Genomic DNA, 22,255 nt, shown 5'->3' with positions numbered 1-22,255 from the left:
GGTCTGGAGCTACCATTAATCCTCAGCATGTGGCTTTGTACCCCAGACAGCTCCGATATTTTAACTGACAAATCCACTGTATAATTTCTCCATAAATTCTCCCCTTTTTATTGTTCCTTTACAAACCCGTTTTTGGAAATCAGTCACTACTTTAAATCTACTTGGCTGCGTTATTTTGTGTTTATATACTTCAAAGCACTTTATTATCTCCGTTTGGCTGCATTGTGTGTCCCTAGTTTAACAAAAGGAGCAGGAATGCTTGGAAGACTTGTTAACTTCTATTGACTCCCGGCGTGTGCCGGGTTGAGATCGGGCAGGTACCAGAACCACCAGAAAAATAGCAACAGCTTTCAAAATAACCACCATCTTATCATTTCACACTTGTGGGTTTTCTTGTCACGAATTCACTCCAGACGTTTTAATTTAGATGTGACATGGCACAACACAGACCTTCATAACTTTAACTTTAAGTGGCCACATTTTTGAGTTTGATCATTTAAATTTCATCCAATTATTTATTTCAAATAAATCTTATTTTAAGATGTTTTGTAAAGTTTTTTTTATCCATCCTTTATTTTAGCAGGGAAATTACGTTGAGACTGGTATCTCTTTTTCAAGTGAGCCCTGATATTTTAAGAGCATATTTGATATTTTACATTATTATATCATAATGTATATGTTTGTTATAAACTTCCATTTTCTTTTCTTTGTATTGATACATTCAAATACGAATCAATACATTAGGCAATAAACCATTTATTTATGCTGTGTTTTTCTTAGGCTACTATTTGTAGTAGATTTACTGGCTATTGGATGCTCAAATCCTCTGAATGAACTTTCATTGTTTTACGTGGGAAAACTTCACTAGTTCTACCTATAAGCTACAATAGGCATGCCTATATTATGAAATACTAGTATACTAGGCTGAGTATAGGCCTACTCAGTATTTTGTACAGTCTAAATTCCATAGACGACATTTATAGGCCTATTATTGTTAGGCCTACTTAATATCACAAAGTCAAGTTATGTGATCTCAAAAAAAGTTAAATAAACCTCCAGTCGCTTTTTCACCGCAGGTTTTAAAACTGCGATTGATCCCTTGATCATCTGTCGTGGAAGTCTCAACAGAGGGCAAGATAGTGAGAACAATAACCTGTGGGCGATAAATTCAGGCCATGAACATGTCCTGCTAACCTCTGCCCTGGCGACTCTGGGATGACACTGCGCCATAATTGAGGGGGGTGGAGATGGGGTCTCTCTCTAGCCACGTAACGGTATCCCACTGCTCCATTCTGTAAGGCTTCTCTTCTCCCAGCTTCACGAGTCAACGAGCGTGAACGACACGCGAACAATTTCATCAATAGGCGTATGCAAAGTCCGGCTGTGCGGAGGGTTATTTATTAATGTTGCCATTTGTGACTGGTTCCCATCCACCCGGGAATAACGGGCCCGGCCTCCAAATCTCTCACACCAGTCGGGCCGATTCTCATTCGCAACCTGTGGCTCAACGTCGAAGTTCTCAAAGTGAAATTAATTATTCTCAGAGGGGGAACGGGAGACATTTCCTTTCTGTTTGCTAACCCTCGAAAAGTAAGGGTGAATCCCATTCCAATGCGCGCACTGAAGCAGAGTGAACAGTCAAAGGCGAGGTGTCAGAAGTGAAAGCAGTGTTCGAAACAAATGAGATGGAAAATTAAATGAAATTAAATACCTTGACAGCCGGCATTGTCCTCCTCTTTTTAAACGACACATTAATTACATGGTCTCAGCTTTATTCGAGAACAGTATTGCGGAGTCAATCACAATATTCCACAAAACCTTACTCTCTTAACGAATTTCGCATCTCTTTAATGATTTCAAATAACGGCCACTGAATAATTGGAATTTGAGCGGAGGAAGACGTTTTTATAGGAGTTGGCCTATTTCGCTTTGCCCGGGACCTCCAGATTAGAGTGCCAGCACTTCAATTTTACAATCCCATGGTAATGTGGGGTTTTGATTTAACAGGTTGGCCCTTAATGAGCCATGAATGGTAGAGGGACAACCAGTGTGTAAAGCAGAGCAGTTACGGGGACCAATGCCCCACCAGGGAACTCAATTCATGCTCCTTAACTACCGGAGAGTGCCAAGGGTTCAAAACACATTCTTCTGGACCGGTTTCAATACCATTTCAGTCCCACCTGACTCCCTGGAAAAATAAGTAGACCATAAACTTAGTTCAGGCCTTTTCAAATAACCAAATCAGTGTTCCATTTATACTTAGCCTGGTAGGTAATTTTTTCCCATGTATAATCATATGTTGGGTAGAGGGGGTAGCATTGCATCTTATGCACAATGATTATTATATTTTCTTACTTAACCTTCATTTAGATTGTCTCTTTGATGCTTATTGCTTTTACTTTAGCATGTTCAGTGTGATGAAGTGCAAAGACGAGAGAAAGTTTCATACTTCATACCATCATCAGTGTCACATTATTGGCCCCATGTTCGGCTAACTGACATAATGACATTTTGTGAAATATCATGTCATTCTGGTACTTTTCCTCCACAATCACCTGACCTCAACCAAATTGAGATGGTTTGAGATGAGTTGGACCGCAGAGTGAAGGAAAAGCATCCAACAAGTGCTCAGCATATGTGGGAACTCCTTCACAACTGTTGGAAAAGCATTCCAGGCGAAGCTGGTTGAGAGAATGCCAAGAGTGTGCAAAGCTATCATCAAGGCAAAGGGTGGCTACTTTGAATAATCTCAAATATATTTTGATTTGTTTAACACCTCTTTGGTTACTACATGATTCCATATGTAGAAGAAATAGTCAAAATAAAGAAAAACCCTTGAATGAGTAGTTGTGTCCAGACTTTTGACTGGTAATGTAATATAATATATATATATATATATATATATATATATTCATTTATTTATTTATTTGTAATGTTTAAACAGGACAAATCTGAGGGGGCACGTGCCCCTGTGGCCCCTATGGGCAGGACACCACTGGCATGGACTATAGCCAGGTCCACTGGGGGAACAAGTGCATTTTCATAAAGAGCATGCTTTAAAGAATGAGAGCAACGTATTTTCCTTTAATAATTTCACACTGCAGACATAGCCTATCCCTTTTAATGACAATATTACCATGATGATGTTTTTCACTTTTAGGAAATTCCACAGGCTTTATTTAAATTGACTTTTCCATCTAAAACGTGGAAAATGTATGCTGCACAAAGGGTGGACCAGTTGCTTTGCAGATAGGTGATGCGGGACATACGGACTCGGATTTGAACCCAGACTAATATTCAAAATCGCATTAAAGAGTGGCGAAATAAGTGGCAACTGATTCGACGCTGTTCATGCGTGCTCTCATTTTAAAACGCTCCCTTTTTAGAGGAGGGCTGGTCCATTTCAGCATTCAAAATCCTCAAATAAGTTTTCGCCGGGTTTTGAACCACATTTCCCTGACTTTAACTCACTTGTCTCGGTTGAGGAGACCCGGATAATGGGGTGTAAAGTTGTTTGAATTGAAAATTTGTTTCGGTGTACCTTATAAATTCATACCTTTTCTCACTCGACCGCCTCAGAATGAAACTGTCACTCTATTCGATTTTCTCTGCTGTTGAGCGCATTTAAGCACGAGCTCTATTTGTGAAGTTCATTCCTAGGCAAATGTATTCAGGGAGCGTTCGAGATGAATAGCGCGGCGTGTCAGCCGCCCCTAATTGGGATTAAGGCACTTAAAACAATCAAAAAGTGACAGAAATTCGCAGGTTTCAAAGAAGTCAAACGCTTGTCCTTCCAGCGCACTCAGAGCTTTATGTTTAGGCAATAATTCTGAAAAATGATGGCATTTTTTGAATGTTTTGTGTGGAATAGCCTATGTCGCGTATGCACGTTTTTCGCTGGATGCATGATGTGTATGTGTGTTTTAGCCTTCTTGCTTCTCGTATGCACTATATGTAAATCATTTGAATTAGTCATTGGCTGCTTATCAAAGGTAAGACTAAAACACATTCATCAAAAAAAAGTTGCACTCACTTGCTGCTGTCTGCTCATTTAAAAAAAGATCACCACAAATTATATTAGGAAATTAAAATGTTTCCATGTATATATTTTCAAGATTTTCTTATTGCGGAAATACTAAAGGATCTCAATGAAGGTATAGAGGAAGTGAAAATGACATTCATTTCTTAATTTATCGTACAGGACTATTAACAACCGTTTTAATGTTGTGTCTGTCAAGCTTATAGCCTAAATTAATGAATCAATAGAAAAATCCATGAAGTCAATTGTTAAGGCATCATTTGGGGAGAAATATGAGTATTTACACAAATATAAGTGGGATCTTTATTTTTCATTCACAATGAGGACGATCTTCCTTGCTCGAGTAACAACTACAAGTAACAACTGATAAACGTCAATATAGCTGACCTTTTCTCTATTAAATGCATTAGGCCTACATGGAATATTATATATTTCAATTGAACATGCACGTGTCAATATAAGGGATGTAAGGCCTATTTTTAGGATACTCAAGTATTTTGTCTACTTCAGAGAAATTCGATAAATGTCAAAGTGCTTTTGCTTTTATTTGTCTATTTTTCAGACATTTCTCAAAGCCGGTAAATTCGGGGGACTTTATTCCAATAGCATGATTTATAGGCCTTATAACAAAGTTAGTGCAGGAACTTTGCATACGTATAAGCTACTTCAATTGACTAGATTTAGTCTACGTTTTCATTGCCGTTCTACACAATAACTAACTGGTTGTTAGTGGACTAATATTTATTTTATGATATTTATACTGAACAAAGCTATGAAAGCAACATGCAACAATGTAAAATATTTTACTGAGTTACAGTTCATATAAGGAAATCAGTCCATTTAAATAAATTCATTTAGGCCTTAATCTATGGATTTCACATTAATGGGAATACAGATATACATCTGTATGGCCACAGAAACCTTAAAAAAGGTAGGGGCATGGATCAGAAAACCAGTCAGTATCTGGTGTGCCCACCATTTGCCTCATGCAGTGCTGCACAGCTCCTTCGCATAGAGTTGATCAGATTGTTGATTATTGCCTGTGGAATGTTGTCAAATTCCTCTTCAATAGCTGTGCGAAGTTGCTGCATATTGGCGGGCACTGGAACAGGTTGTCTTAAACGTCAATCCAGAGCATCTCAAACATGCTCAATGGGTGACCTGCCTGGTGAGTATGCAGGCCATGGAAGAACTGGGACATTTTCAGCTTCGAGGAATTGTGTTCAGATCCTTGCACCATGCGGCCGTGTATTGTCATGGTGAAACATATGAGGTGATGGAGATGGATGAATGGCACGACATTGGGCTTCAGGATCTCGTCAGGGTATCTCTGTGCATTCAAATTGCCATCGATACAATCAATTGTGTTCGTTGTCAGTAGTTTATGCCTGCCCATACCATATTCCCACCGCCTTTGACATCATCAAACGCTCTCCCACACGTCGCCATATTTATTTACATTTTTTTATTTGACCTGTATTTAACGAGGCAAGTCAGTTAAGAACAAATTATTATGTATACACGTGATCTGTGGTTGTGAGGCGGGTTGTATGTTCTGCCAAATTCTCTAAAACGACGTTGGCTTATGGTAGAGAAATGAACATTCAATTCTCTGGCAAAAACTCTGGTGGACATTCCTACAGTCAGCATGCCAAGCACACTCCCTCAAATGTTGAGGCATCTGTGGCATCGTGCACATTTTAGAGTGGCCTTTTATTGTCCCAAGCACAAGGTGGACCTGTGTAATGATCAGCTTCTTGATATACCACACCTATCAGGTGGATGGATTATCTTGGCAAACGAGAAATGCTCACTAACAGGGATGTAAACATATTTGTGCACAACATTTTTGAGAAATAAGCTTTTTGTGCATATGGAACATATTTTATTTCAGCTCATAAAACATGGGACCAACACTATACATGTTGAGTTTATATTTTTGTTCAATATATATTCTGCCTGTTTAATATGTTCGACTTTGAGCAGACGATGGAATGTGCTTGACAGAACCATGGCTAGCTCCGGTTTGTGCCTGCGCCACATCAACGCATCTTGACGCAGAGGTCACTCGCAGGCCTCTGGCTCCTTCTTATGTCTTAATTATATTGATAATACACTGCATCCCATCATTTTGATGAAGGCTATTGTTCGCTGTTTTTCTATTTCGCAAGTCGTCCTACAAGATCCGAGTCTCCTTTAGGTTGGATGCACATTAAGTAGCGAACAAAATAGAATCTAATGACATGAATCAAGGCCAATCAAAATCGAGAGAACGTCTGTCTGGCTCTTCCTCATTAGAACGCGGGATTGACAGTTCTAGGTTCAAATAATCTCCTGTTCGCTTCTACATAGAAACAACAAGAGAGTGAGAGTCCTGTATACTGGATATTAATTGCGCCTGTGTTTCAATGGGATGAGCTTGTGGAAATGATGAACCAGGGACATAGGCGGCTATTGATTAATTCGATATATGCCTACATTATCTCGTGCATGATCCTGCATCATCCTGATAATTGCTGCATTAAAATGATTTGAGCTGGATTAGAACCTATAGCCTACACATATCCTACATTCGTATTTTACAAATGCATTTGCATCTTACTGTAGACCCAGCAGGTTTTTCTTTGCGCTTGGCTACATATTAAGTAACATACCCCCAACTCTGAAATTGTATTTACAACAATATAAATACAATTAGACCCTCCCCTAAATGATCCAAAAATGCTACATATTTTCGTTCATGATTACAAGTCACTACATTCACAAACGGCGTAATAAAATACACATTGAGAGAACAAAGCTGAGTATAAAATAAAATCACATCGAGAGAACAAAGCTGAGTATCGACCTCAGCTACCACAGGCCTTGTTCTTCAGATAATTGGTATATTTTTTTATCTAATGTATAGTTTTCTTTAGAGAAACAGAATGAGAGAGATGCAATGAGAGGTAAACACCATATATTATAGATTTTCTTCTATACCCATAGGCCTGAAAACCTTTTCACCTTCTCAAAAATCTTCAACATTTGAATTAGATTTCTCTTTTGTATTAAATACAAATTGACCTACATTCATGGCAAAATACTCCTTATTATCCACAAACAGCAGCAAGTGTTTCTTTTCCTTCACTCCCACATTTATATTTTATAGGTTTTGAGGAATGGCAATGTCAAAACACTCCCTGCCTGTAGCCAAACCAGCAATGGGTCTCAGTTTATCTTGAACACAACTAGGTGAGTGAGGTCTCCCAGATCCACTGACGCTACAATTCAATTCAATAACACAAGAGCGCAGGTGCATTCGCATATATGACTAGAATCATGATACTCTTCTGATATAGTACAACCAGTATTCTAATCTCAGTTGTGTTGTATTTGCGTGGATTGGTGTTGCATGACCTTTAGATGCTCCGATCTGCCTCATGTCCTCTGTGCTGTTGGTCCTCTCCATCATGGGACGCAGACTGTGTTTGGCATGTGCTGACGAGACCCAATCACTCCCGATCAGTGGTAGATAGAAAAGGTGTGGATATGGATGGAATGGGGACATGGGACGCCTGTGTGCCTTCGCTTCGCTGCAAGACTGAAGCTGTATGATGGCCCCTCGAGAAGATGTCAAGGGTGAAGGACCCCTCAGGTGACTCTCTTTCTTTACTCATTCCTCACGTTACCTCTCCTTCACTCTCTTTTTGCTCTATTGCACCCTACCTCTCCACACGCTCATACAACCTGTAGGCCTAGTGTGCAGCGCAAGGACCACCTCATATATTCAATGTGAGTGGGAGAACGAGTGTGAATTTGTGTAACATGGAATGTGTGTAATTTAACCTCTCCACGGTACCATATTGATTGTGGTTTTCATTGTGCCTTAGGGGGATGTCACAAAAGCTTATATGGAAATGTGTTTCAGGGTAACATTTTCTATGATTCATCATTCACAAAAGCATTACGTAGCCTAATAACTAAACCAAACTAGACATAATGTAATGAATGAAACAGCAGACACAACAGGAATTGATTGCTGAGAGCTTTATTTGCTGCTTGTTGAGTAGCTGTGTAATGCACACAGAGGTTCTGAATATGTGGTTCAAAGGCACATCACAAGAGCCAAATGGGTACTACTTGACTACGTTGCAGGGTCATTCATGGTCTCATGTCTTGGTCAAAGGTCAGAGACCAGACATGAGCCATCAGTGCAAAGCTCCAGGGGCGTGAGGGGTTAAGGGGTGAGAGGAGGTTACGTGGTCATTCACGCCTATTCGTCGTCCGAGTCATCGGCAGCGCCAGAGATTATGTAGGTTTGCTCCGTTGTGTCGCTTTCCAGTGTCTCATCCTCTGATTTAACCGTTCTTAAGGGAAGTAAAAAAATGAACTGGTTGAATAAGTTTCTTTACAAACAATGTGAAGAAAATGTTTTCTACTGTGTTGAACTGTGTTAAACATTCTGACCTAACAATGTTCTATCCTAACAATGGTCAATGATAAGCCTACATTACTCTCATTATTGTCTAAGTGCAGGTTACTTTTACCTGATGAGCACCGTTCTCCTCTCAGTCATCTCCACTGCTTGGTCCTCGTGGGAGTACTCCATGGAGGCGCCGTACCCATAATCACCTGCACCATTTCCCATGCCTCCTCCATTGCCTCCAGGACCCATGGCTCCAGCACCCATGCCTTTAGCACCATTGCCTATAGCACCAATTCCTCCACCATCCATGCCTCCACCCATTCCTCCAGCACCCGTGCTTCCAGCTCCTAGGCCTCTAGCACCCATGCCTCCAGCACCCACGCCTTTGGCTCCAATTCCTCCAGCTCCCATTCCTCCACCACCCATGATTCCAGCTCCAACCCTGCCTCCTGCACCTATGCCTCCTGCACCCATGCCTCCTGCACCCATCCCTCCACCTAAGCCTCCAGCTCCACCCATTCCTCCACCACTGCCTCCAGGTCCAATGCCTCTAGCCATGCCCACACTCATTCCAGCGCTCATGGAGCCTGTGCTGCTACTCATTATGGACATGGTCCCAACCATGGTTGTGAGTCGCAAGTCCTCACCCTCAATCAGCTTCCTATGAAAACAGAGAAAAGCCGTATCAATGGATCAGAATCAAGAATATGACAGTACCACAAATTCACTCTTCTAAAGGTTATTTACATGCTCTATATGATCCTATCTAAATCCATTGCACTAAACCTGGCACCACCTGAGTGGTACCTCACCTGTAAGTTGTGATCTCAATCTCCAGAGCCATCTTCATGTTCAGAAGGTCCTGGTATTCACGCAGGTGCAGAGCGATTTTCGACTTGGTGGATTTCAGCTCCTCCTTCAGGGCCTCAATTCTTGCCTGTGACGTCAAAAGAGCCAGCTTGAGTTTGCACCTTAGTAGGCTACAGATGAAAGCTTCAATGCCAACCTTACATATGCAGCCTACTTGGATTTGAACTGTGTACAATCAATTCAGATATATTTAATGGTTGAGTTCTGTAGTAAACCGGACTGATCGAACATGCTCACCTGAAGATCCTCCAGCTCTTTCTTGTACTTTTCCTGTGCTTCACGAACTTGTGCCTCCAGAGCCTCATTCTTGGTCTTCAGAGCTTCCAGGCCACGCTCTTTGTTTAGGATCTTCAAAAGGTTAGGAAAAATACAATAAAAAATGCATTATTCATTCACATTTTGATTGAGGAAAAATTTCCATTGCCATAGGCTACAACTCTTATTTAGATTTAGCCTCAGTAATAATAGTTCATGTGTCACATTTTACAACCATGTAGGAATATCTTTATCGAATAGCCTAACTTACATCCTTCTTGGCGCCAGAAACTTCTTCCCTGACACTTCGAACCATATCCACATGTTTTGTCGTCTTGTTGTTCAGGTCTTCAAATTTACTTTTATACCAGGAATCCATTTCCTAGAACATTTAGGGGCCATGAAACACATATACTGGGGTTACATCTTGAAATGAATGACTTCTGTATGTATACCGTCCAGTTAATTATAAATAGGCCTAGGCCTACCTGTAGATTTTTAGCCGCAATTTCGTCATACTGAGCTTGGATTTGTTTGAGAGCGCCTGAGAGGTCGGGGAGGTCATAAGCACTTTGGGCTGAGGAATTGGCAGCATATATCATTTTCAGTAGCTCTTCAATTTCCTGAGAAAGAAAAAAGGTTCAATTAAGTCCAGTGTAATACTATTTTGGGGTTTATATGGTCCCACCACCAGTGTTGTGTTGATCTTTTTGGAGTTAAAACGACACTTATTGGAGTAAATATCCAACTCTCATAGTTGCTTAAATTGAATTCCACATATTGAAAAACACATATTGAAACAATATAAAAAAATCTACCTGCAACAGAGCATGCTGGGAAATATGACAGCGGCCCCTCCCACATATGTGGATAACTCCATAGATTTAACTGCCTGTCTCTGGTTACTCTTAATGGAGTTAAAAGTACTCCATCCCAATGAACTCCAGTTATCAACACAGGAAGAATATCACTCTCTTGAGGGTTAAGATAACTCCTAAGAGTGAATTTAACCCACTTTTTTTTAAACACTGATTACAACTATCCTTGATTTACTGTTTAGCATTTCGTCCATTAGCTAGAGTTGGTCCAGGTCGGTCCAAATCAATCAGTGCACGCTATGCGGGACCTACCGCTTTGTGCACCCTCTGAAGGAATTCAATCTCCACCTCCAACTGCTCGAGCTGTTTCTCCAGGGCGATGCGCTGAGAGGTGGCTCTGTCCACATCCTGAAAACCACATAGAGGGCACACAATGGCGTCAATGGCACTTTAATGTTTATTAGGCAATTTTGGCTAAGATTATACAGTGATTAAACAACCTCTCACCGGACGGAATGCTTCTATCTCCATCTCGACCCGCCTTCTCAGCTCAACTGCCTCCTCGTATTTGACTTTGGTTATCTCCAGTTGACCTGCCATGGCCTCTTTACCGGCTAAAGCTTGGTCCTGTAAACGAAAAAACACAGATAAACCTTTATTGGGGTATAAAGGTAACAAGCCTATAATAAATGATAGGCTGTGTCAGCCGTGTCACCATATTGGACACATTCTAAATGTCGCTCTCTTTCATTCTTTCTCCCTCTCCTCCTGTGTGTGTGTGTGTGTGTGTGTGATTTCTGTTTTCTGCAAGGTAAACAAGAAAAACAGGGATAGTGATGACATGTGGATTAAGCCATTCTGTCTCACCCGCTGCCTTCTCATCTGATCTGCAATCCTCTTCAGATCTCTCAGCTGATCCTCATAGAGTTTGCGCAGGCCCGACGGCTTCACGAACCGGTTCTGGATGCCGTCAATCTCCATCTCCAACAGCTTGTTCTGCTGCTCCAGGGACCGAACCTTTTTAAGAGAATGACAATGGCAGGGTATGAATTATCATCAAGTTCGCCAGGGCCCCCCACTTGAATATGCTCGCTGCCCAAATAAGTGGGAATAATGAGCGCCTCCGTCTCCACAGCCAGAAGGCGCGTTTCTCCACTGCAGGCCTGTATGGCACACTCAAGCAAGCGTAGTCTAATCAGACAAATTCCATCAAATAAACATTGTTCCCCTACGTTAAGGGCGGCAGAATATCACACAGATGTTAAAGAATATTGGCAGTGGCACTGAGGCAATGTATCCGGCCAGAATCTACACACAATAGCACATGCATGTGTGAAGAACAGATATGTGTAGGCTGTTGCTTACTAGAAAGTGGGCTCTCTCTAATTAGAAAAGGCACTAAACAACAAGTTCATCCCCATATGTTGCGTGAAGTAGTCTGTGCGTGCACACCTATCCAATAAGCTGTTTGTGTGCACTAGCCTTGGCGCCTTGTGTGTGAGCAAGCCTGGTGAGTGCTTACCTTCTCAATGTAAACAGCAAGTCTGTCGTTCAATACGACCATCTCCTGCCGCTCACCACTGCGCGTGCTGAGGAATTCTTTGTTCTCGGCAGCAGATGCGTCCAGGTCCACCGGGGCCCCGTTGCCATAGCCCACACATGCCATGGTTCCCACATTCCCGCTAAAATGACAGACAGTTCAACACTCACCGCTTGACCTGGATATAACTGACGTCACTTTGTTATTCTGTGAACATCAAGGCATAACGTAAACATTCAACGTTTTAAAGGTTATTGTCACTTGCACGTCATATCACAGCCACATGGTTGATCGATGGCCTGTCAAATAATATTTTATTAATTTCCAGGTGCCACATTTGTTCCTACTCTGATGTCAGATGCAAAAAAAAATGTTTTGGCTGCGCTGAAGAAGTCTATATCCGTCCGCTAATACAGGACTAGTAAAGGCCAGTACTTCTGTGATTAAAAAAAAAAGACTAAATGTATTTGTATTTGAGTGTTTAATAGCATTTATAACTTGAGTCTGATAATTATCTGACAATCTGATAGCCTAATACTTGCTTGATATAAAGTATGGTTTGCAGTTTCTTGAAATACTTTGCAAATGCAACCTATTTCTACGTGAAAATTGAAATGGTCCATTCATTAATTGTACTAGTCACGCTTATCCAGAGAAACTTACTGTAGTGAGTGCATACCTAGTGCATACCTATTCATACTTTTTTGTACTGGTCCCCCGTGGAAATCAAAACCACATCCCTAGCATTGCAAGAACATGCTGTACCAACTGAGCCACATCATCACAAACCACTTGATGTCTCAGTGTACTCAATTACTGTATTGTGCATTGTTTTCCTTCATGGTGATGGAAAGTCTACCGGTACAAACCTAGATGACCAGCCAATACAGTAATGTACATTGACATTAACTGGTTTGTAAGGATGGTCATTTAATACTTCTCAAAAAGTGGTTGTTTTCCATGTTATTTGATCAAGAAAAATGTTTTATTTGATGTGGATGTTTTATGCCTTTGCCCATGACTTTGCACCTTTTGATGTAAATGTTTGAGGACAGGGTTTTGTTCTTTATTGATTCCATTAGAATGACAATCACAGAGAAAGGGAGAGGGCAGCAACTCTTACAATTCCAACTGTTGAATCCTTCAAAATACTGTTCTTAGTTATATGACACTCTTTTAAAAACATTTTTTATACAAAGCATCATTTATATATATATTTTTTTAAATTCTGACTTTTCAGCACCCATAAATCCCGCAGCTATGGCCCACAGCTGTTACAAATTAAAATAATACATTTTAATAAAATTAATTTTGTTCTCATGGATATGAGCTATTTGCTATTTTGCGGTTTTTGAAATGTATTGAATTTAGTCTCTTACAATGTTTAGGCCTACCTACTTGTGTATTTATTGATACCTAAAACCTACAATTCACAATAATATTAAGAGTTGTAAATTATTTAGATGCCAGGCCTGTAGGCTAAGCTTTATGTAGAAAATTGACATAGGCCTTACTTTTTTGACAACTTATAGTTTCTCTATTAGTTTTAATCAATTGATGCCTTCGAATTGAATCAAATATACCTTTAGAAATAGGCTAAATCTGCACAATAAGAAACAATTAAAACTGTGGTTTGTGTAAGAGAGGGGGAGGTGGTGGATTATACATGGTCTGTGGTTCCACTATCTATAGCCACAGAAGAGCAGTAAGGGCAGGGGAGGTACATACACTGTTGACAGCAACATATCATCTATCTTGTACTGTAATAATTGCATGTATTTTGATGGTAATGTAACACGAGTAGTTTTCTGTAAATTCACAAATAGAATACTTGTGGTGTATCAGCAGTGTGTAATCTCACATGATCTATTTAAGATGTTACCTATGTTTTATCAACTGTATCTATATAACCTCCATTACCCACTACTATGCCAAACCGAACCATACTGTGCCGTACTGGGCTTGAACATTTGAGTATAGCCGCAGATGGAACAATGAACCGGATATTTCACTGGATGTATAAATGTGTAGCATCCAGTTAGCGTTTCCACTCACTACCAAATATGGTGATGAAAGGGAAAGGGGGATACCTAGTCAGTTGTCCGCATTTAACCCAACCCCATTGAATCAGAGAGGTGCGGGGGGGCTGCCTTAATCGACATCTACGTCTTTGGTGCCCAGGGAACAGTGGGTTAACTGCCTTGCTCAGGGGCAGAACGACAGATTTTTATCTTGTCAGCTCGGGGATTCGATCCAGCAACCTTTCTGTTACTGGCCCAACACTCTAACCACTAGGCTACCTGGGAGAAGATGCAGAGATGGATTTGGGCAGACATTCCGCACATTTTCTCCTCGATGAAACATTTGATCTTAATACAGTTTTCTGTTTCCAAAACTAGAATCTGTAACAAACAGACTGGACCACGTTTGGTAGACTTTATCTTTTGCCAAAGTTTCTAAAAAATGGCATTGTTTAGAAGGAGTGCAAGGGCCAATTGAGTTATTACACATAGGGACCTTCAGAGAGTAGGCATTCCCCAACTGAAATAAATGCTCAAATGCACCAGTAGGATCTCGCTAGCTCATGCTTGTTCTGTCCACTATAATTAATTTGCTCCCATTGGAAACGGCAGGCTGTGGTCTATCTTGGGTTAGTTATAAAGATCTTTGCTATAGCCCTTGCAACTATGGTGTAGGCAGAACCAGGCCAGCTCAGTGCAGCTCAGCTTGGCTTAGTTGTGTGAAAAGGCTGTTAGTGTACTAGCTGTACAGGGTGGAGTGAGCGTCTTACCCAGCCATGCGGGCGTTACGTGAGGTGGAGACGGTCCTTCTGCCCATGGTCTGGGCCTGCATTCTGCTGGCTCCGGCACTGGGCGAGTAGTTGGCTGACTGGTGGCGGTTAACTCTCAGGGTTGGGGATGGGCTGGACACCCTAACCTGGTAGGAGGATGAGCTGCTGATGTCCTCAAAGTGGCGTCGGTAGGACGAAATCCTCTCAGGGCTGCGACTCATGTTGGTGGCTGCTCGGGTTTGCCTATGTATGGGTTCTCTGGGGGTGATCAGTCTTCACCTATGGGACCTCTGCTGCTTTTGTTGTACACTAGCTCCATCGCCAAGGCTTTTTATACTCCACACGGCCTGGCCCAACCCAACTCATGAGCCAAGAACTCTGGAATCTCTAACCTCAGCACTACACTGGGCCAGACCTGCCACGACATTCAGACATCTGCCAGCAACCTGAGAGGATCTGAATAGGGGCTATGGAACAGAAAGGTAGATAGAACAGAGGCAGCACTAGCAGGGCCCATTAGGCAGTAGGCACGCGCAGCAGCAGTCACTGATGTAATCTGCTCTGATGTGGCAGGGGGCTTTAATTGCACGCAGAGCACCGGGGGTGACCCGATGAGGTTAGGCTGGCTTCAGAGGGACAAGGGGCTGTCTGAGATTTGACATAAATTAGTACTTATTACTTTGGTCTGTTTTTTACATTAAATAAAGGATATGCAGATTTTTTTTTTTTAATTAACTGCTTGAGAGAGAATCAGGGAAAATGAAGAAGCAGGGGGGTTTATCTGAAGTTCACGCTTGATGTGGCAGAAGGATGTGAATGGAATAAACGGTAGTCTGGTCTGGCCAGGGAGTAGCTCCTACTACAACACCTATAAGGCCACTCAGCCGGTCAGGGCGTCAGCAAATAGACATGGTCCTGACAAGATACTGCCTTCCTTGACCCTAAAACCCTCATTGGCCACTATAACAAACCAAACTCCCCAAACATATTCACAAGCATAGACAGCAAGTACATACATTTGAAGTCGGAAGTTTACATACACCTTGGCCAAATACATTTAAACTCAGTTTTTCACAATTTCTGACATTTAAACGAGTAAAAATTCAGTCTTAGGTCAGTTAGGATCACCACTTTATTTTAAGAATGTGAAATGTCAGAATAATAGTAGAGAGAATTATTTATTTCAGCTTTTATTTCTTTCATCACATTCCCAGTGGGTCAGACGTATACATACATATTTGGTAGCATTGCCTTTAAATGGTTTAACTTTGGTCAAACGTTTCGTGGAGCCTTCCACAAGCTTCCCACAATAAGTTGGGTGAAATTTGGCCCATTCATCCTGACAGAGCTGGTGTAGCTGAGTCAGGTTTGTAGGCCTCCTTCTGCCCACAAATGGTCTATAAGATTGAGGTCAGGGCTTTGAGATGGCCACTCCAATACCTTGACTTTGTTGTCCTTAAGCCATTCTGCCACAACTTTGGAAGTAGGCTTGGGGTCATTGTCCATTTGGAAAACCCATTTGCGACCAAGCTTTAACTTCCTGACTGATGTCTTGACATGTTGCTTCAATATATCCACATAATTGTCTGTCCTCATGATGCCATGTATTTTGTGAAGTGCACCAGTCCCTCCTTCAGAAAAGCACCCCCACAACATGTTGCCATCCTCATGCTTCACGGTAGGGATGGTGTTCCTCGGCTTGCAAGCCTCCCCCTTTTTCCTCCAAACATAACGATGGTCATTTTGGCCAAACAGTTCTATTTTTTTTTCATCAGACCAGAGGACATTTCTCCAAAAAGTACTGTCTTTGTCCCCATGTGCAGTTGCAAACTGTAGTCTGGCTTTTTTATGGCGGTTTTGGAGCAGTGGCTTCTTCCTTGCTGAGCAGCCTTTCAGATGTCGATATAGGACTCGTTTCACTGTGGATATAGATACTTTTGTACCCTTTTCCTCCAGCATCTTCACAAGGTCATTTTCTGTTTTTCTGTGATTGATATGCACTTTTTGCACCAAAGTACATTGATCTCTAGGAGACAGAACGCATCTCCTTCCTGAGCAGTATGACGGCTGCGTGGTCCCATGGTGTTTATACTTGCGTACTATTGTTTGTACAGATGAACGTGGTACCTTCAGGCGTTTGTAAATTGCTCCCAAGAATGAACCAGACTTGTGGAGGTCTACAATTTTTTTCTGAGGTCTTGGCTGATTTCTTTGGATTTTTCCATGATATCAAGCCAAGGGGCACTGAGTTTGAAGGTATGCCTTGAAATACATCCACGGGTACACCTCCAATTGACTCAAATGATGTCAATTAGCCTATCAGACGCTTCTAAAGCCATGACATCATTTTCTGGAATTTTCCAAGCTGTTTAAAGGCACAGTCAGCTTTGTATATGTAAACTTCTGACGCACTGGAATTGTGATACAATTAATTATAAGTGAAATAATGTCTGTAAACAATTGTTGGAAAAATTACTTGTGTCATGCACAAAGTAGATGTCCTAACCGACTTGCCAAAACTGTAGTTTGTTAACAAGAAATTTGTGGAGTGGTTGAAAAACGAGTTTTCATGGCTCCAACCTAAGTGTATGTAAACTTCTGACTTCAACTGTACATACAGCATCAATATATGTGTTCCCTATTACAACCTATGCACCACTGAAGTCAGGCTTCTCGAATGAGCTACACTTGGCCAGCACTGTATATAGAAGATAGCAAACCTTCTGCTGGCCTGCGTACTATACTCAGGATTTCATGGTTCCCACTCATTATTTTCTTGAGCCACTGCCAAAGTCATAAAACTGTCAAAGATGGTGACACTTTATTTTACAGTGATATTTCTACAATAATTATTGTACATACAGTGTAGGTAATTAATACTCAATGTTATACTGTACGTATAGCAGTAAAACGATTCACAATAAAGGGACCATCTCACAGCTGTTTACAAAAACAGTGGCGTAGTGTAGGCTTTGTTGTTGTTTGAACTGCAGATTGCCCCTTTAAGTACAGCAAAACAATGGCTATTGATTGACAAGAATAATCACATATCAAATACAGTACATTGGACTCCTGTCCTATAGGCCTTATGCCTGATCTGACAAACTGCAACATTGTAACATTGTAACACTTTTACGAGAGATTCACAGAGTTTTTGTTGGTAAGATTCTTTCCATTTAACTCAGAGCTTGCAGGCGTGTGGGATGTGGAGGAGTCTGCTCTGCATATCTCAGTGATGAGAACAGAAGCTAAGTATGCCCACAAACGCAGTTCAACAACTAATCTAACTATGACATCACTCATCCATAACATACTCGCTCCATTGCAGAAGGGTGCACTGTGCTGGAGCCATATATAGAGAGATATACAGTACCTTCAGAAAGTATTCACACCCCTTTACCTTTTCCAATTGTTTTTTGTGTTACAGTCTGAATTTTAAATGGATTACATTTAGATTTTGTGTCACTGGCATACACACACACAATACCCCATAGTGTCAAAGTGGAACTATGTGAAGAAAATTTTCCAAATTCATTTAAAATGAAAAGCTGAAATGTCTTGAGTCAATATGTATTCAACTCCTTATTTATGGCAAGCCTAAATACGTTCAGGAGTATACATTTGATTAACAATAACATAATAAGTATCATGGATGCACTCTGTGGGGAAAAAAATTGTGTTTAGTATAATTGTTTAATGACTACCTCATCGCTGTACTCCACACATATAATTATCTGCAAGTTCCCTCAGTGGAGCAGTGAATTTCAAACACAGATTCAATCACAAAGACCAGGGAGGTTTTTCAATGCCTCTCAAAGGGCACCTATAGGTAGATGGGTAAAAAAAAGCAGACATTGAATATCTCTGAGCATGGTGAAGTTCTTAATTACACTTTGGATGGTATCAATACGCCCGGTCACTACAAAGACACAGGCGTCCTTCCTAACTCAGTTGCCGGAGAGGAAGGAAACCACTCAGGGATGAGGCTAATGGTGAGGCCAATGGTGACTTTAAAACAGTTTAATGGCTGTGATAGGAGAAAACTAAGGATGGATCAACAACATTGTAGTTATTCCACAATACTAACCTAAATTACAGAGTGAAAAGAAGGAAGCCTGTACAGAGTACAAGTATTACAAAACATAAAACATGCATCCTGTTTGCAATAAGGCACTAAAGGGAAACTCCAAAAAAAATGGGCAAATATTTTTTGTTGTTGTCTTGAATACAAAGTGTTATGTTTGGGGCAATTCCAACACAACACATCACTGAGTACCACTCTTCATATTTTCAAGCATGGTGGTGGCTGCATCATGTTATGGGTATGCATGTCATCGACAAGGACTGGGGAATTTTTTTTTTAGGATAAAGACAAACGGAAGAGAGCTAAGCACAGGCAAAATCCTAGAGGAAAACCGTGTCCCGTCTGCTTTCCAACAGACACTAGGAGATAAATTCACCTTTCAGCAAGACAATGAACTAAAACACAAGGCCAAAAACACTGGAGATTCTGACCAAGATAACATTGAATGTTCCCGAGTGGCCTGGTTACAGTTTTGACTTAAATCTGCTTGAAGATCTATGGCAAGACTTGAAAATGGCTGTCTAGCAATGATCAACAACCAACTTGACAGCGCTTGAAGAATTTAAAAAAGAATAATGTGCAAATATTGTACAATCCAGGTGTGCAAAGCTCTTAGAGACTAACCAAGAAAGACTCACAGCTGTAATCGCTGCCAAAGGTGATTCTAACATGCATTGACTCAAGGGTTTGAATACTTGTGTAAATTGGATATTTCGGTATTTCATTCTCAATAAATTTGCTAAAATTCTAAAAACATGTTTTCACTTTGTCATTATGGCATATTGTGTCTAGATGGGGGAGAAAAAATTTAATTTAATCCATTTTTAATTAATTAAGGCTGTAATACTAGTCAACGGTTACTAATACTTTCTGAAGTCACTGTAAATTACTATGGCTCTGCATTGTCCTAGAGAAGACGTCAAATTGTCCAAAGATATTTCTTACTTTCTGTTTTTGGCTATGTACCCTTTCATGAACAGGGTTTGGGTCAATTCCATTTATATTCAGGAAGTAAACAGAAATTCCTATTCCAATTTGCCTCAATGGATCTCTCTGCGAAAAACATGTAATTGGAATGACAAGTTACCTCCTGAAATGGTATTGGCCCCAACCCTGGTGATAAATTAGTTCAAGATGGCAATTCAATTAAACAGAGAATGCTGAGCCAGGAAAATTAAGAAGACACAGACATGGTTGCTTCTGAAGCAATTCTAAATGATCTGCCTCTCATTATTGGACCTGAATTGTGTTTATGGTGGGTTTTTAGTTGGATGAAGTGGAGAACCACTAGGTGAATAGATGCCCACGGCTATGTATTTGTGTACAAGGACTGATGAATTTGGCAACAAACTTGACACATCTGTCATTGATGACAAAGGAACTAGTGAATGCCTTCTGGAGGTTGTGGCAAATTCATATAGAGAGGTATTGGTTATTTGAAGTGGTTATTACATACAGTATATCCCCCAGTGCACCAGCTTTCTACATGGTAGGGATTAAGTTTCCAATACCTTTTTTCATAGCAGACAAATATCCTAATTTAATTCAGTTATATAGCATTTTATATGGTCATGTCTGTTATTTAATGAGAACATGTATTTCCCTAGTAAATAATGTTCTTTGCACCTTGTTATAGATTTGGCCTAGTTTCCATTGCTCGATCCTCAGAAAACCTTTTTGACAATAAAAAGACACCGGTAAATCAATGTGTTTATTTCATTTCATACAAAGCTAAATAAAATAGTTTATTTGATCAGTATATGCAGCACCAACCTACCTACCTACCTATATTATATCCAATAAATTAGCCTTCAACGCATGTTGTATTCACCAATGCTCATATTTACATCACAGGAGTGACCTGGGCGACGTTGAGTAGGCAAACATTATGGAACGTTGCAGATAGGAATGTCACGAATTGATGTAATTCAATATTTTCCATGTCAATCAAGTTCATTGTATAAAGCCCTTTTTACAACAGCAGTTGTGTCACGTTCTGACCTTAGTTCTTTTATTGTCTTTGTTTTAGTATGGTCAGGGCGTGAGTTGGGTGGGTTGTCTATGTTCGTTTTTTTCTATGTTGTGTTTTGCGTTTGGCCTGGTATGGTTCTCAATCAGAGGCAGGTGTCGTTAGTTGTCTCTGATTGAGAATCATACTTAGGTAGCCTTTTTTCACCTGTGTTTCGGGGGTGGTTATTTTCTGTATGCACCGTACAGGACTGTTTCGGTTTCATTTCGTTCTCGTTGTTGTTTTATTATTTTGTGTTCTGAGTTATAAATAAATATAATGAACACTTGCCACGCTGCGCATTGGTCCTCCAATCCTTCTTACTACTCCACCTCAGAAGAGGAGGACGAGAATCGTTACAAGTTGTCACACAGTGCTTTACCTGTTACCTGCCTAAATCCCAAAAAGCAAGCAAAGCAGAAGTGAATCACAGTGGCCAGGACTCCCTAGACAGAAAAAACCTAGAGAAAAATCCAGCTCAGGGGGTTGGCCCATCCTCTTCTGGCTGTACCGGGTAGAGATTTATAGTAAAGGCATTTAAGACCTACATACCCTACATTATTCATCTCATATGTATACGTATATACTGTACTCTATATCATCTACTGCATCTTTATGTAATACATGTATCACTAGCCACTTTAACTATGCCACTTTGTTTACATACTCATCTCATATGTATATACTGTACTCGATACCATCTACTGTATCTTGCCTATGCCGCTCTGAACCATCACTCATTCATATACAGTGCCTTGCGAAAGTATTCGGCCCCCTTGAACTTTGCGACCTTTTGCCACATTTCAGGCTTCAAACATAAAGATATAAAACTGTATTTTTTTGTGAAGAATCAACAACAAGTGGGACACAATCATGAAGTGGAACGACATTTATTGGATATTTCAAACTTTTTAACAAATCAAAAACTGAAAAATTGGGTGTGCAAAATTATTCAGCCCTTAAGTTAATACTTTGTAGCGCCACCTTTTGCTGCGATTACAGCTATAAGTCGCTTGGGGTATGTCTCTATCAGTTTTGCACATCGAGAGACTGAAATCTTTTCCCATTCCTCCTTGCAAAACAGCTCGAGCTCAGTGAGGTTGGATGGAGAGCATTTGTGAACAGCAGTTTTCAGTTCTTTCCACAGATTCTCGATTGGATTCAGGTCTGGACTTTGACTTGGCCATTCTAACACCTGGATATGTTTATTTTTGAACCATTCCATTGTAGATTTTGCTGTATGTTTTGGATCATTGTCTTGTTGGAAGACAAATCTCCGTCCCAGTCTCAGGTCTTTTGCAGACTCCATCAGGTTTTCTTCCAGAATGGTCCTGTATGCAGAGATAGCCTGCAAAGTAATGTCATACTTTCCAGGTCCATACCCAAACAGTTCGAACTACTAATTTTGAAAATTACTCTCTCCAGAAATAAGTCTCTCACTG

The 22,255-nt window shown here is 40.7% G+C and overlaps 1 protein-coding gene across 1 annotated transcript; it reads right to left on the bottom strand.

The window, feature by feature from the left end:
• Positions 1-8,072: 8,072 nt before the first annotated feature.
• LOC112222579 (glial fibrillary acidic protein-like) lies at positions 8,073-12,058 on the bottom strand. Its single transcript, XM_024385320.2, has 10 exons — positions 11,913-12,058; positions 11,258-11,407; positions 10,898-11,017; positions 10,703-10,798; positions 10,061-10,195; positions 9,844-9,954; positions 9,555-9,665; positions 9,260-9,384; positions 8,569-9,108; positions 8,073-8,388 (listed from the first exon to the last, which is right to left on the bottom strand). Exons 1-10 carry the CDS (start codon positions 12,054-12,056, stop codon positions 8,295-8,297), a joined length of 1,626 nt encoding a protein of 541 aa, XP_024241088.2. The 5' UTR covers positions 12,057-12,058; the 3' UTR covers positions 8,073-8,294.
• Positions 12,059-22,255: the final 10,197 nt, after the last annotated feature.

Source organism: Oncorhynchus tshawytscha, linkage group LG23 (assembly GCF_018296145.1).
Source record: "Oncorhynchus tshawytscha isolate Ot180627B linkage group LG23, Otsh_v2.0, whole genome shotgun sequence".
In the NCBI taxonomy this organism is placed as follows: Eukaryota; Metazoa; Chordata; class Actinopteri; order Salmoniformes; family Salmonidae; genus Oncorhynchus; species Oncorhynchus tshawytscha.
The sequence above is the reverse complement of the archived record's forward strand: the minus strand, read 5'-3'. Positions and strand labels throughout refer to the sequence as shown.

Bases quoted from the DNA above. Each gene is read 5' to 3' on its own strand.
- LOC112222579 (XM_024385320.2), bottom strand. From the start codon at position 12,056: ATGGCATGTGTGGGCTATGGCAACGGGGCCCCGGTGGACCTGGACGCA. The intron at 10,196-10,702 runs GTAGGTCCCGCA...TTTCTTTCTCAG, and splicing joins TTCAGAGGGTGCACAAAGCG to GAAATTGAAGAGCTACTGAA. The intron at 9,666-9,843 runs GTAAGTTAGGCT...AACCTTTTGAAG, and splicing joins TTTCTGGCGCCAAGAAGGAT to ATCCTAAACAAAGAGCGTGG.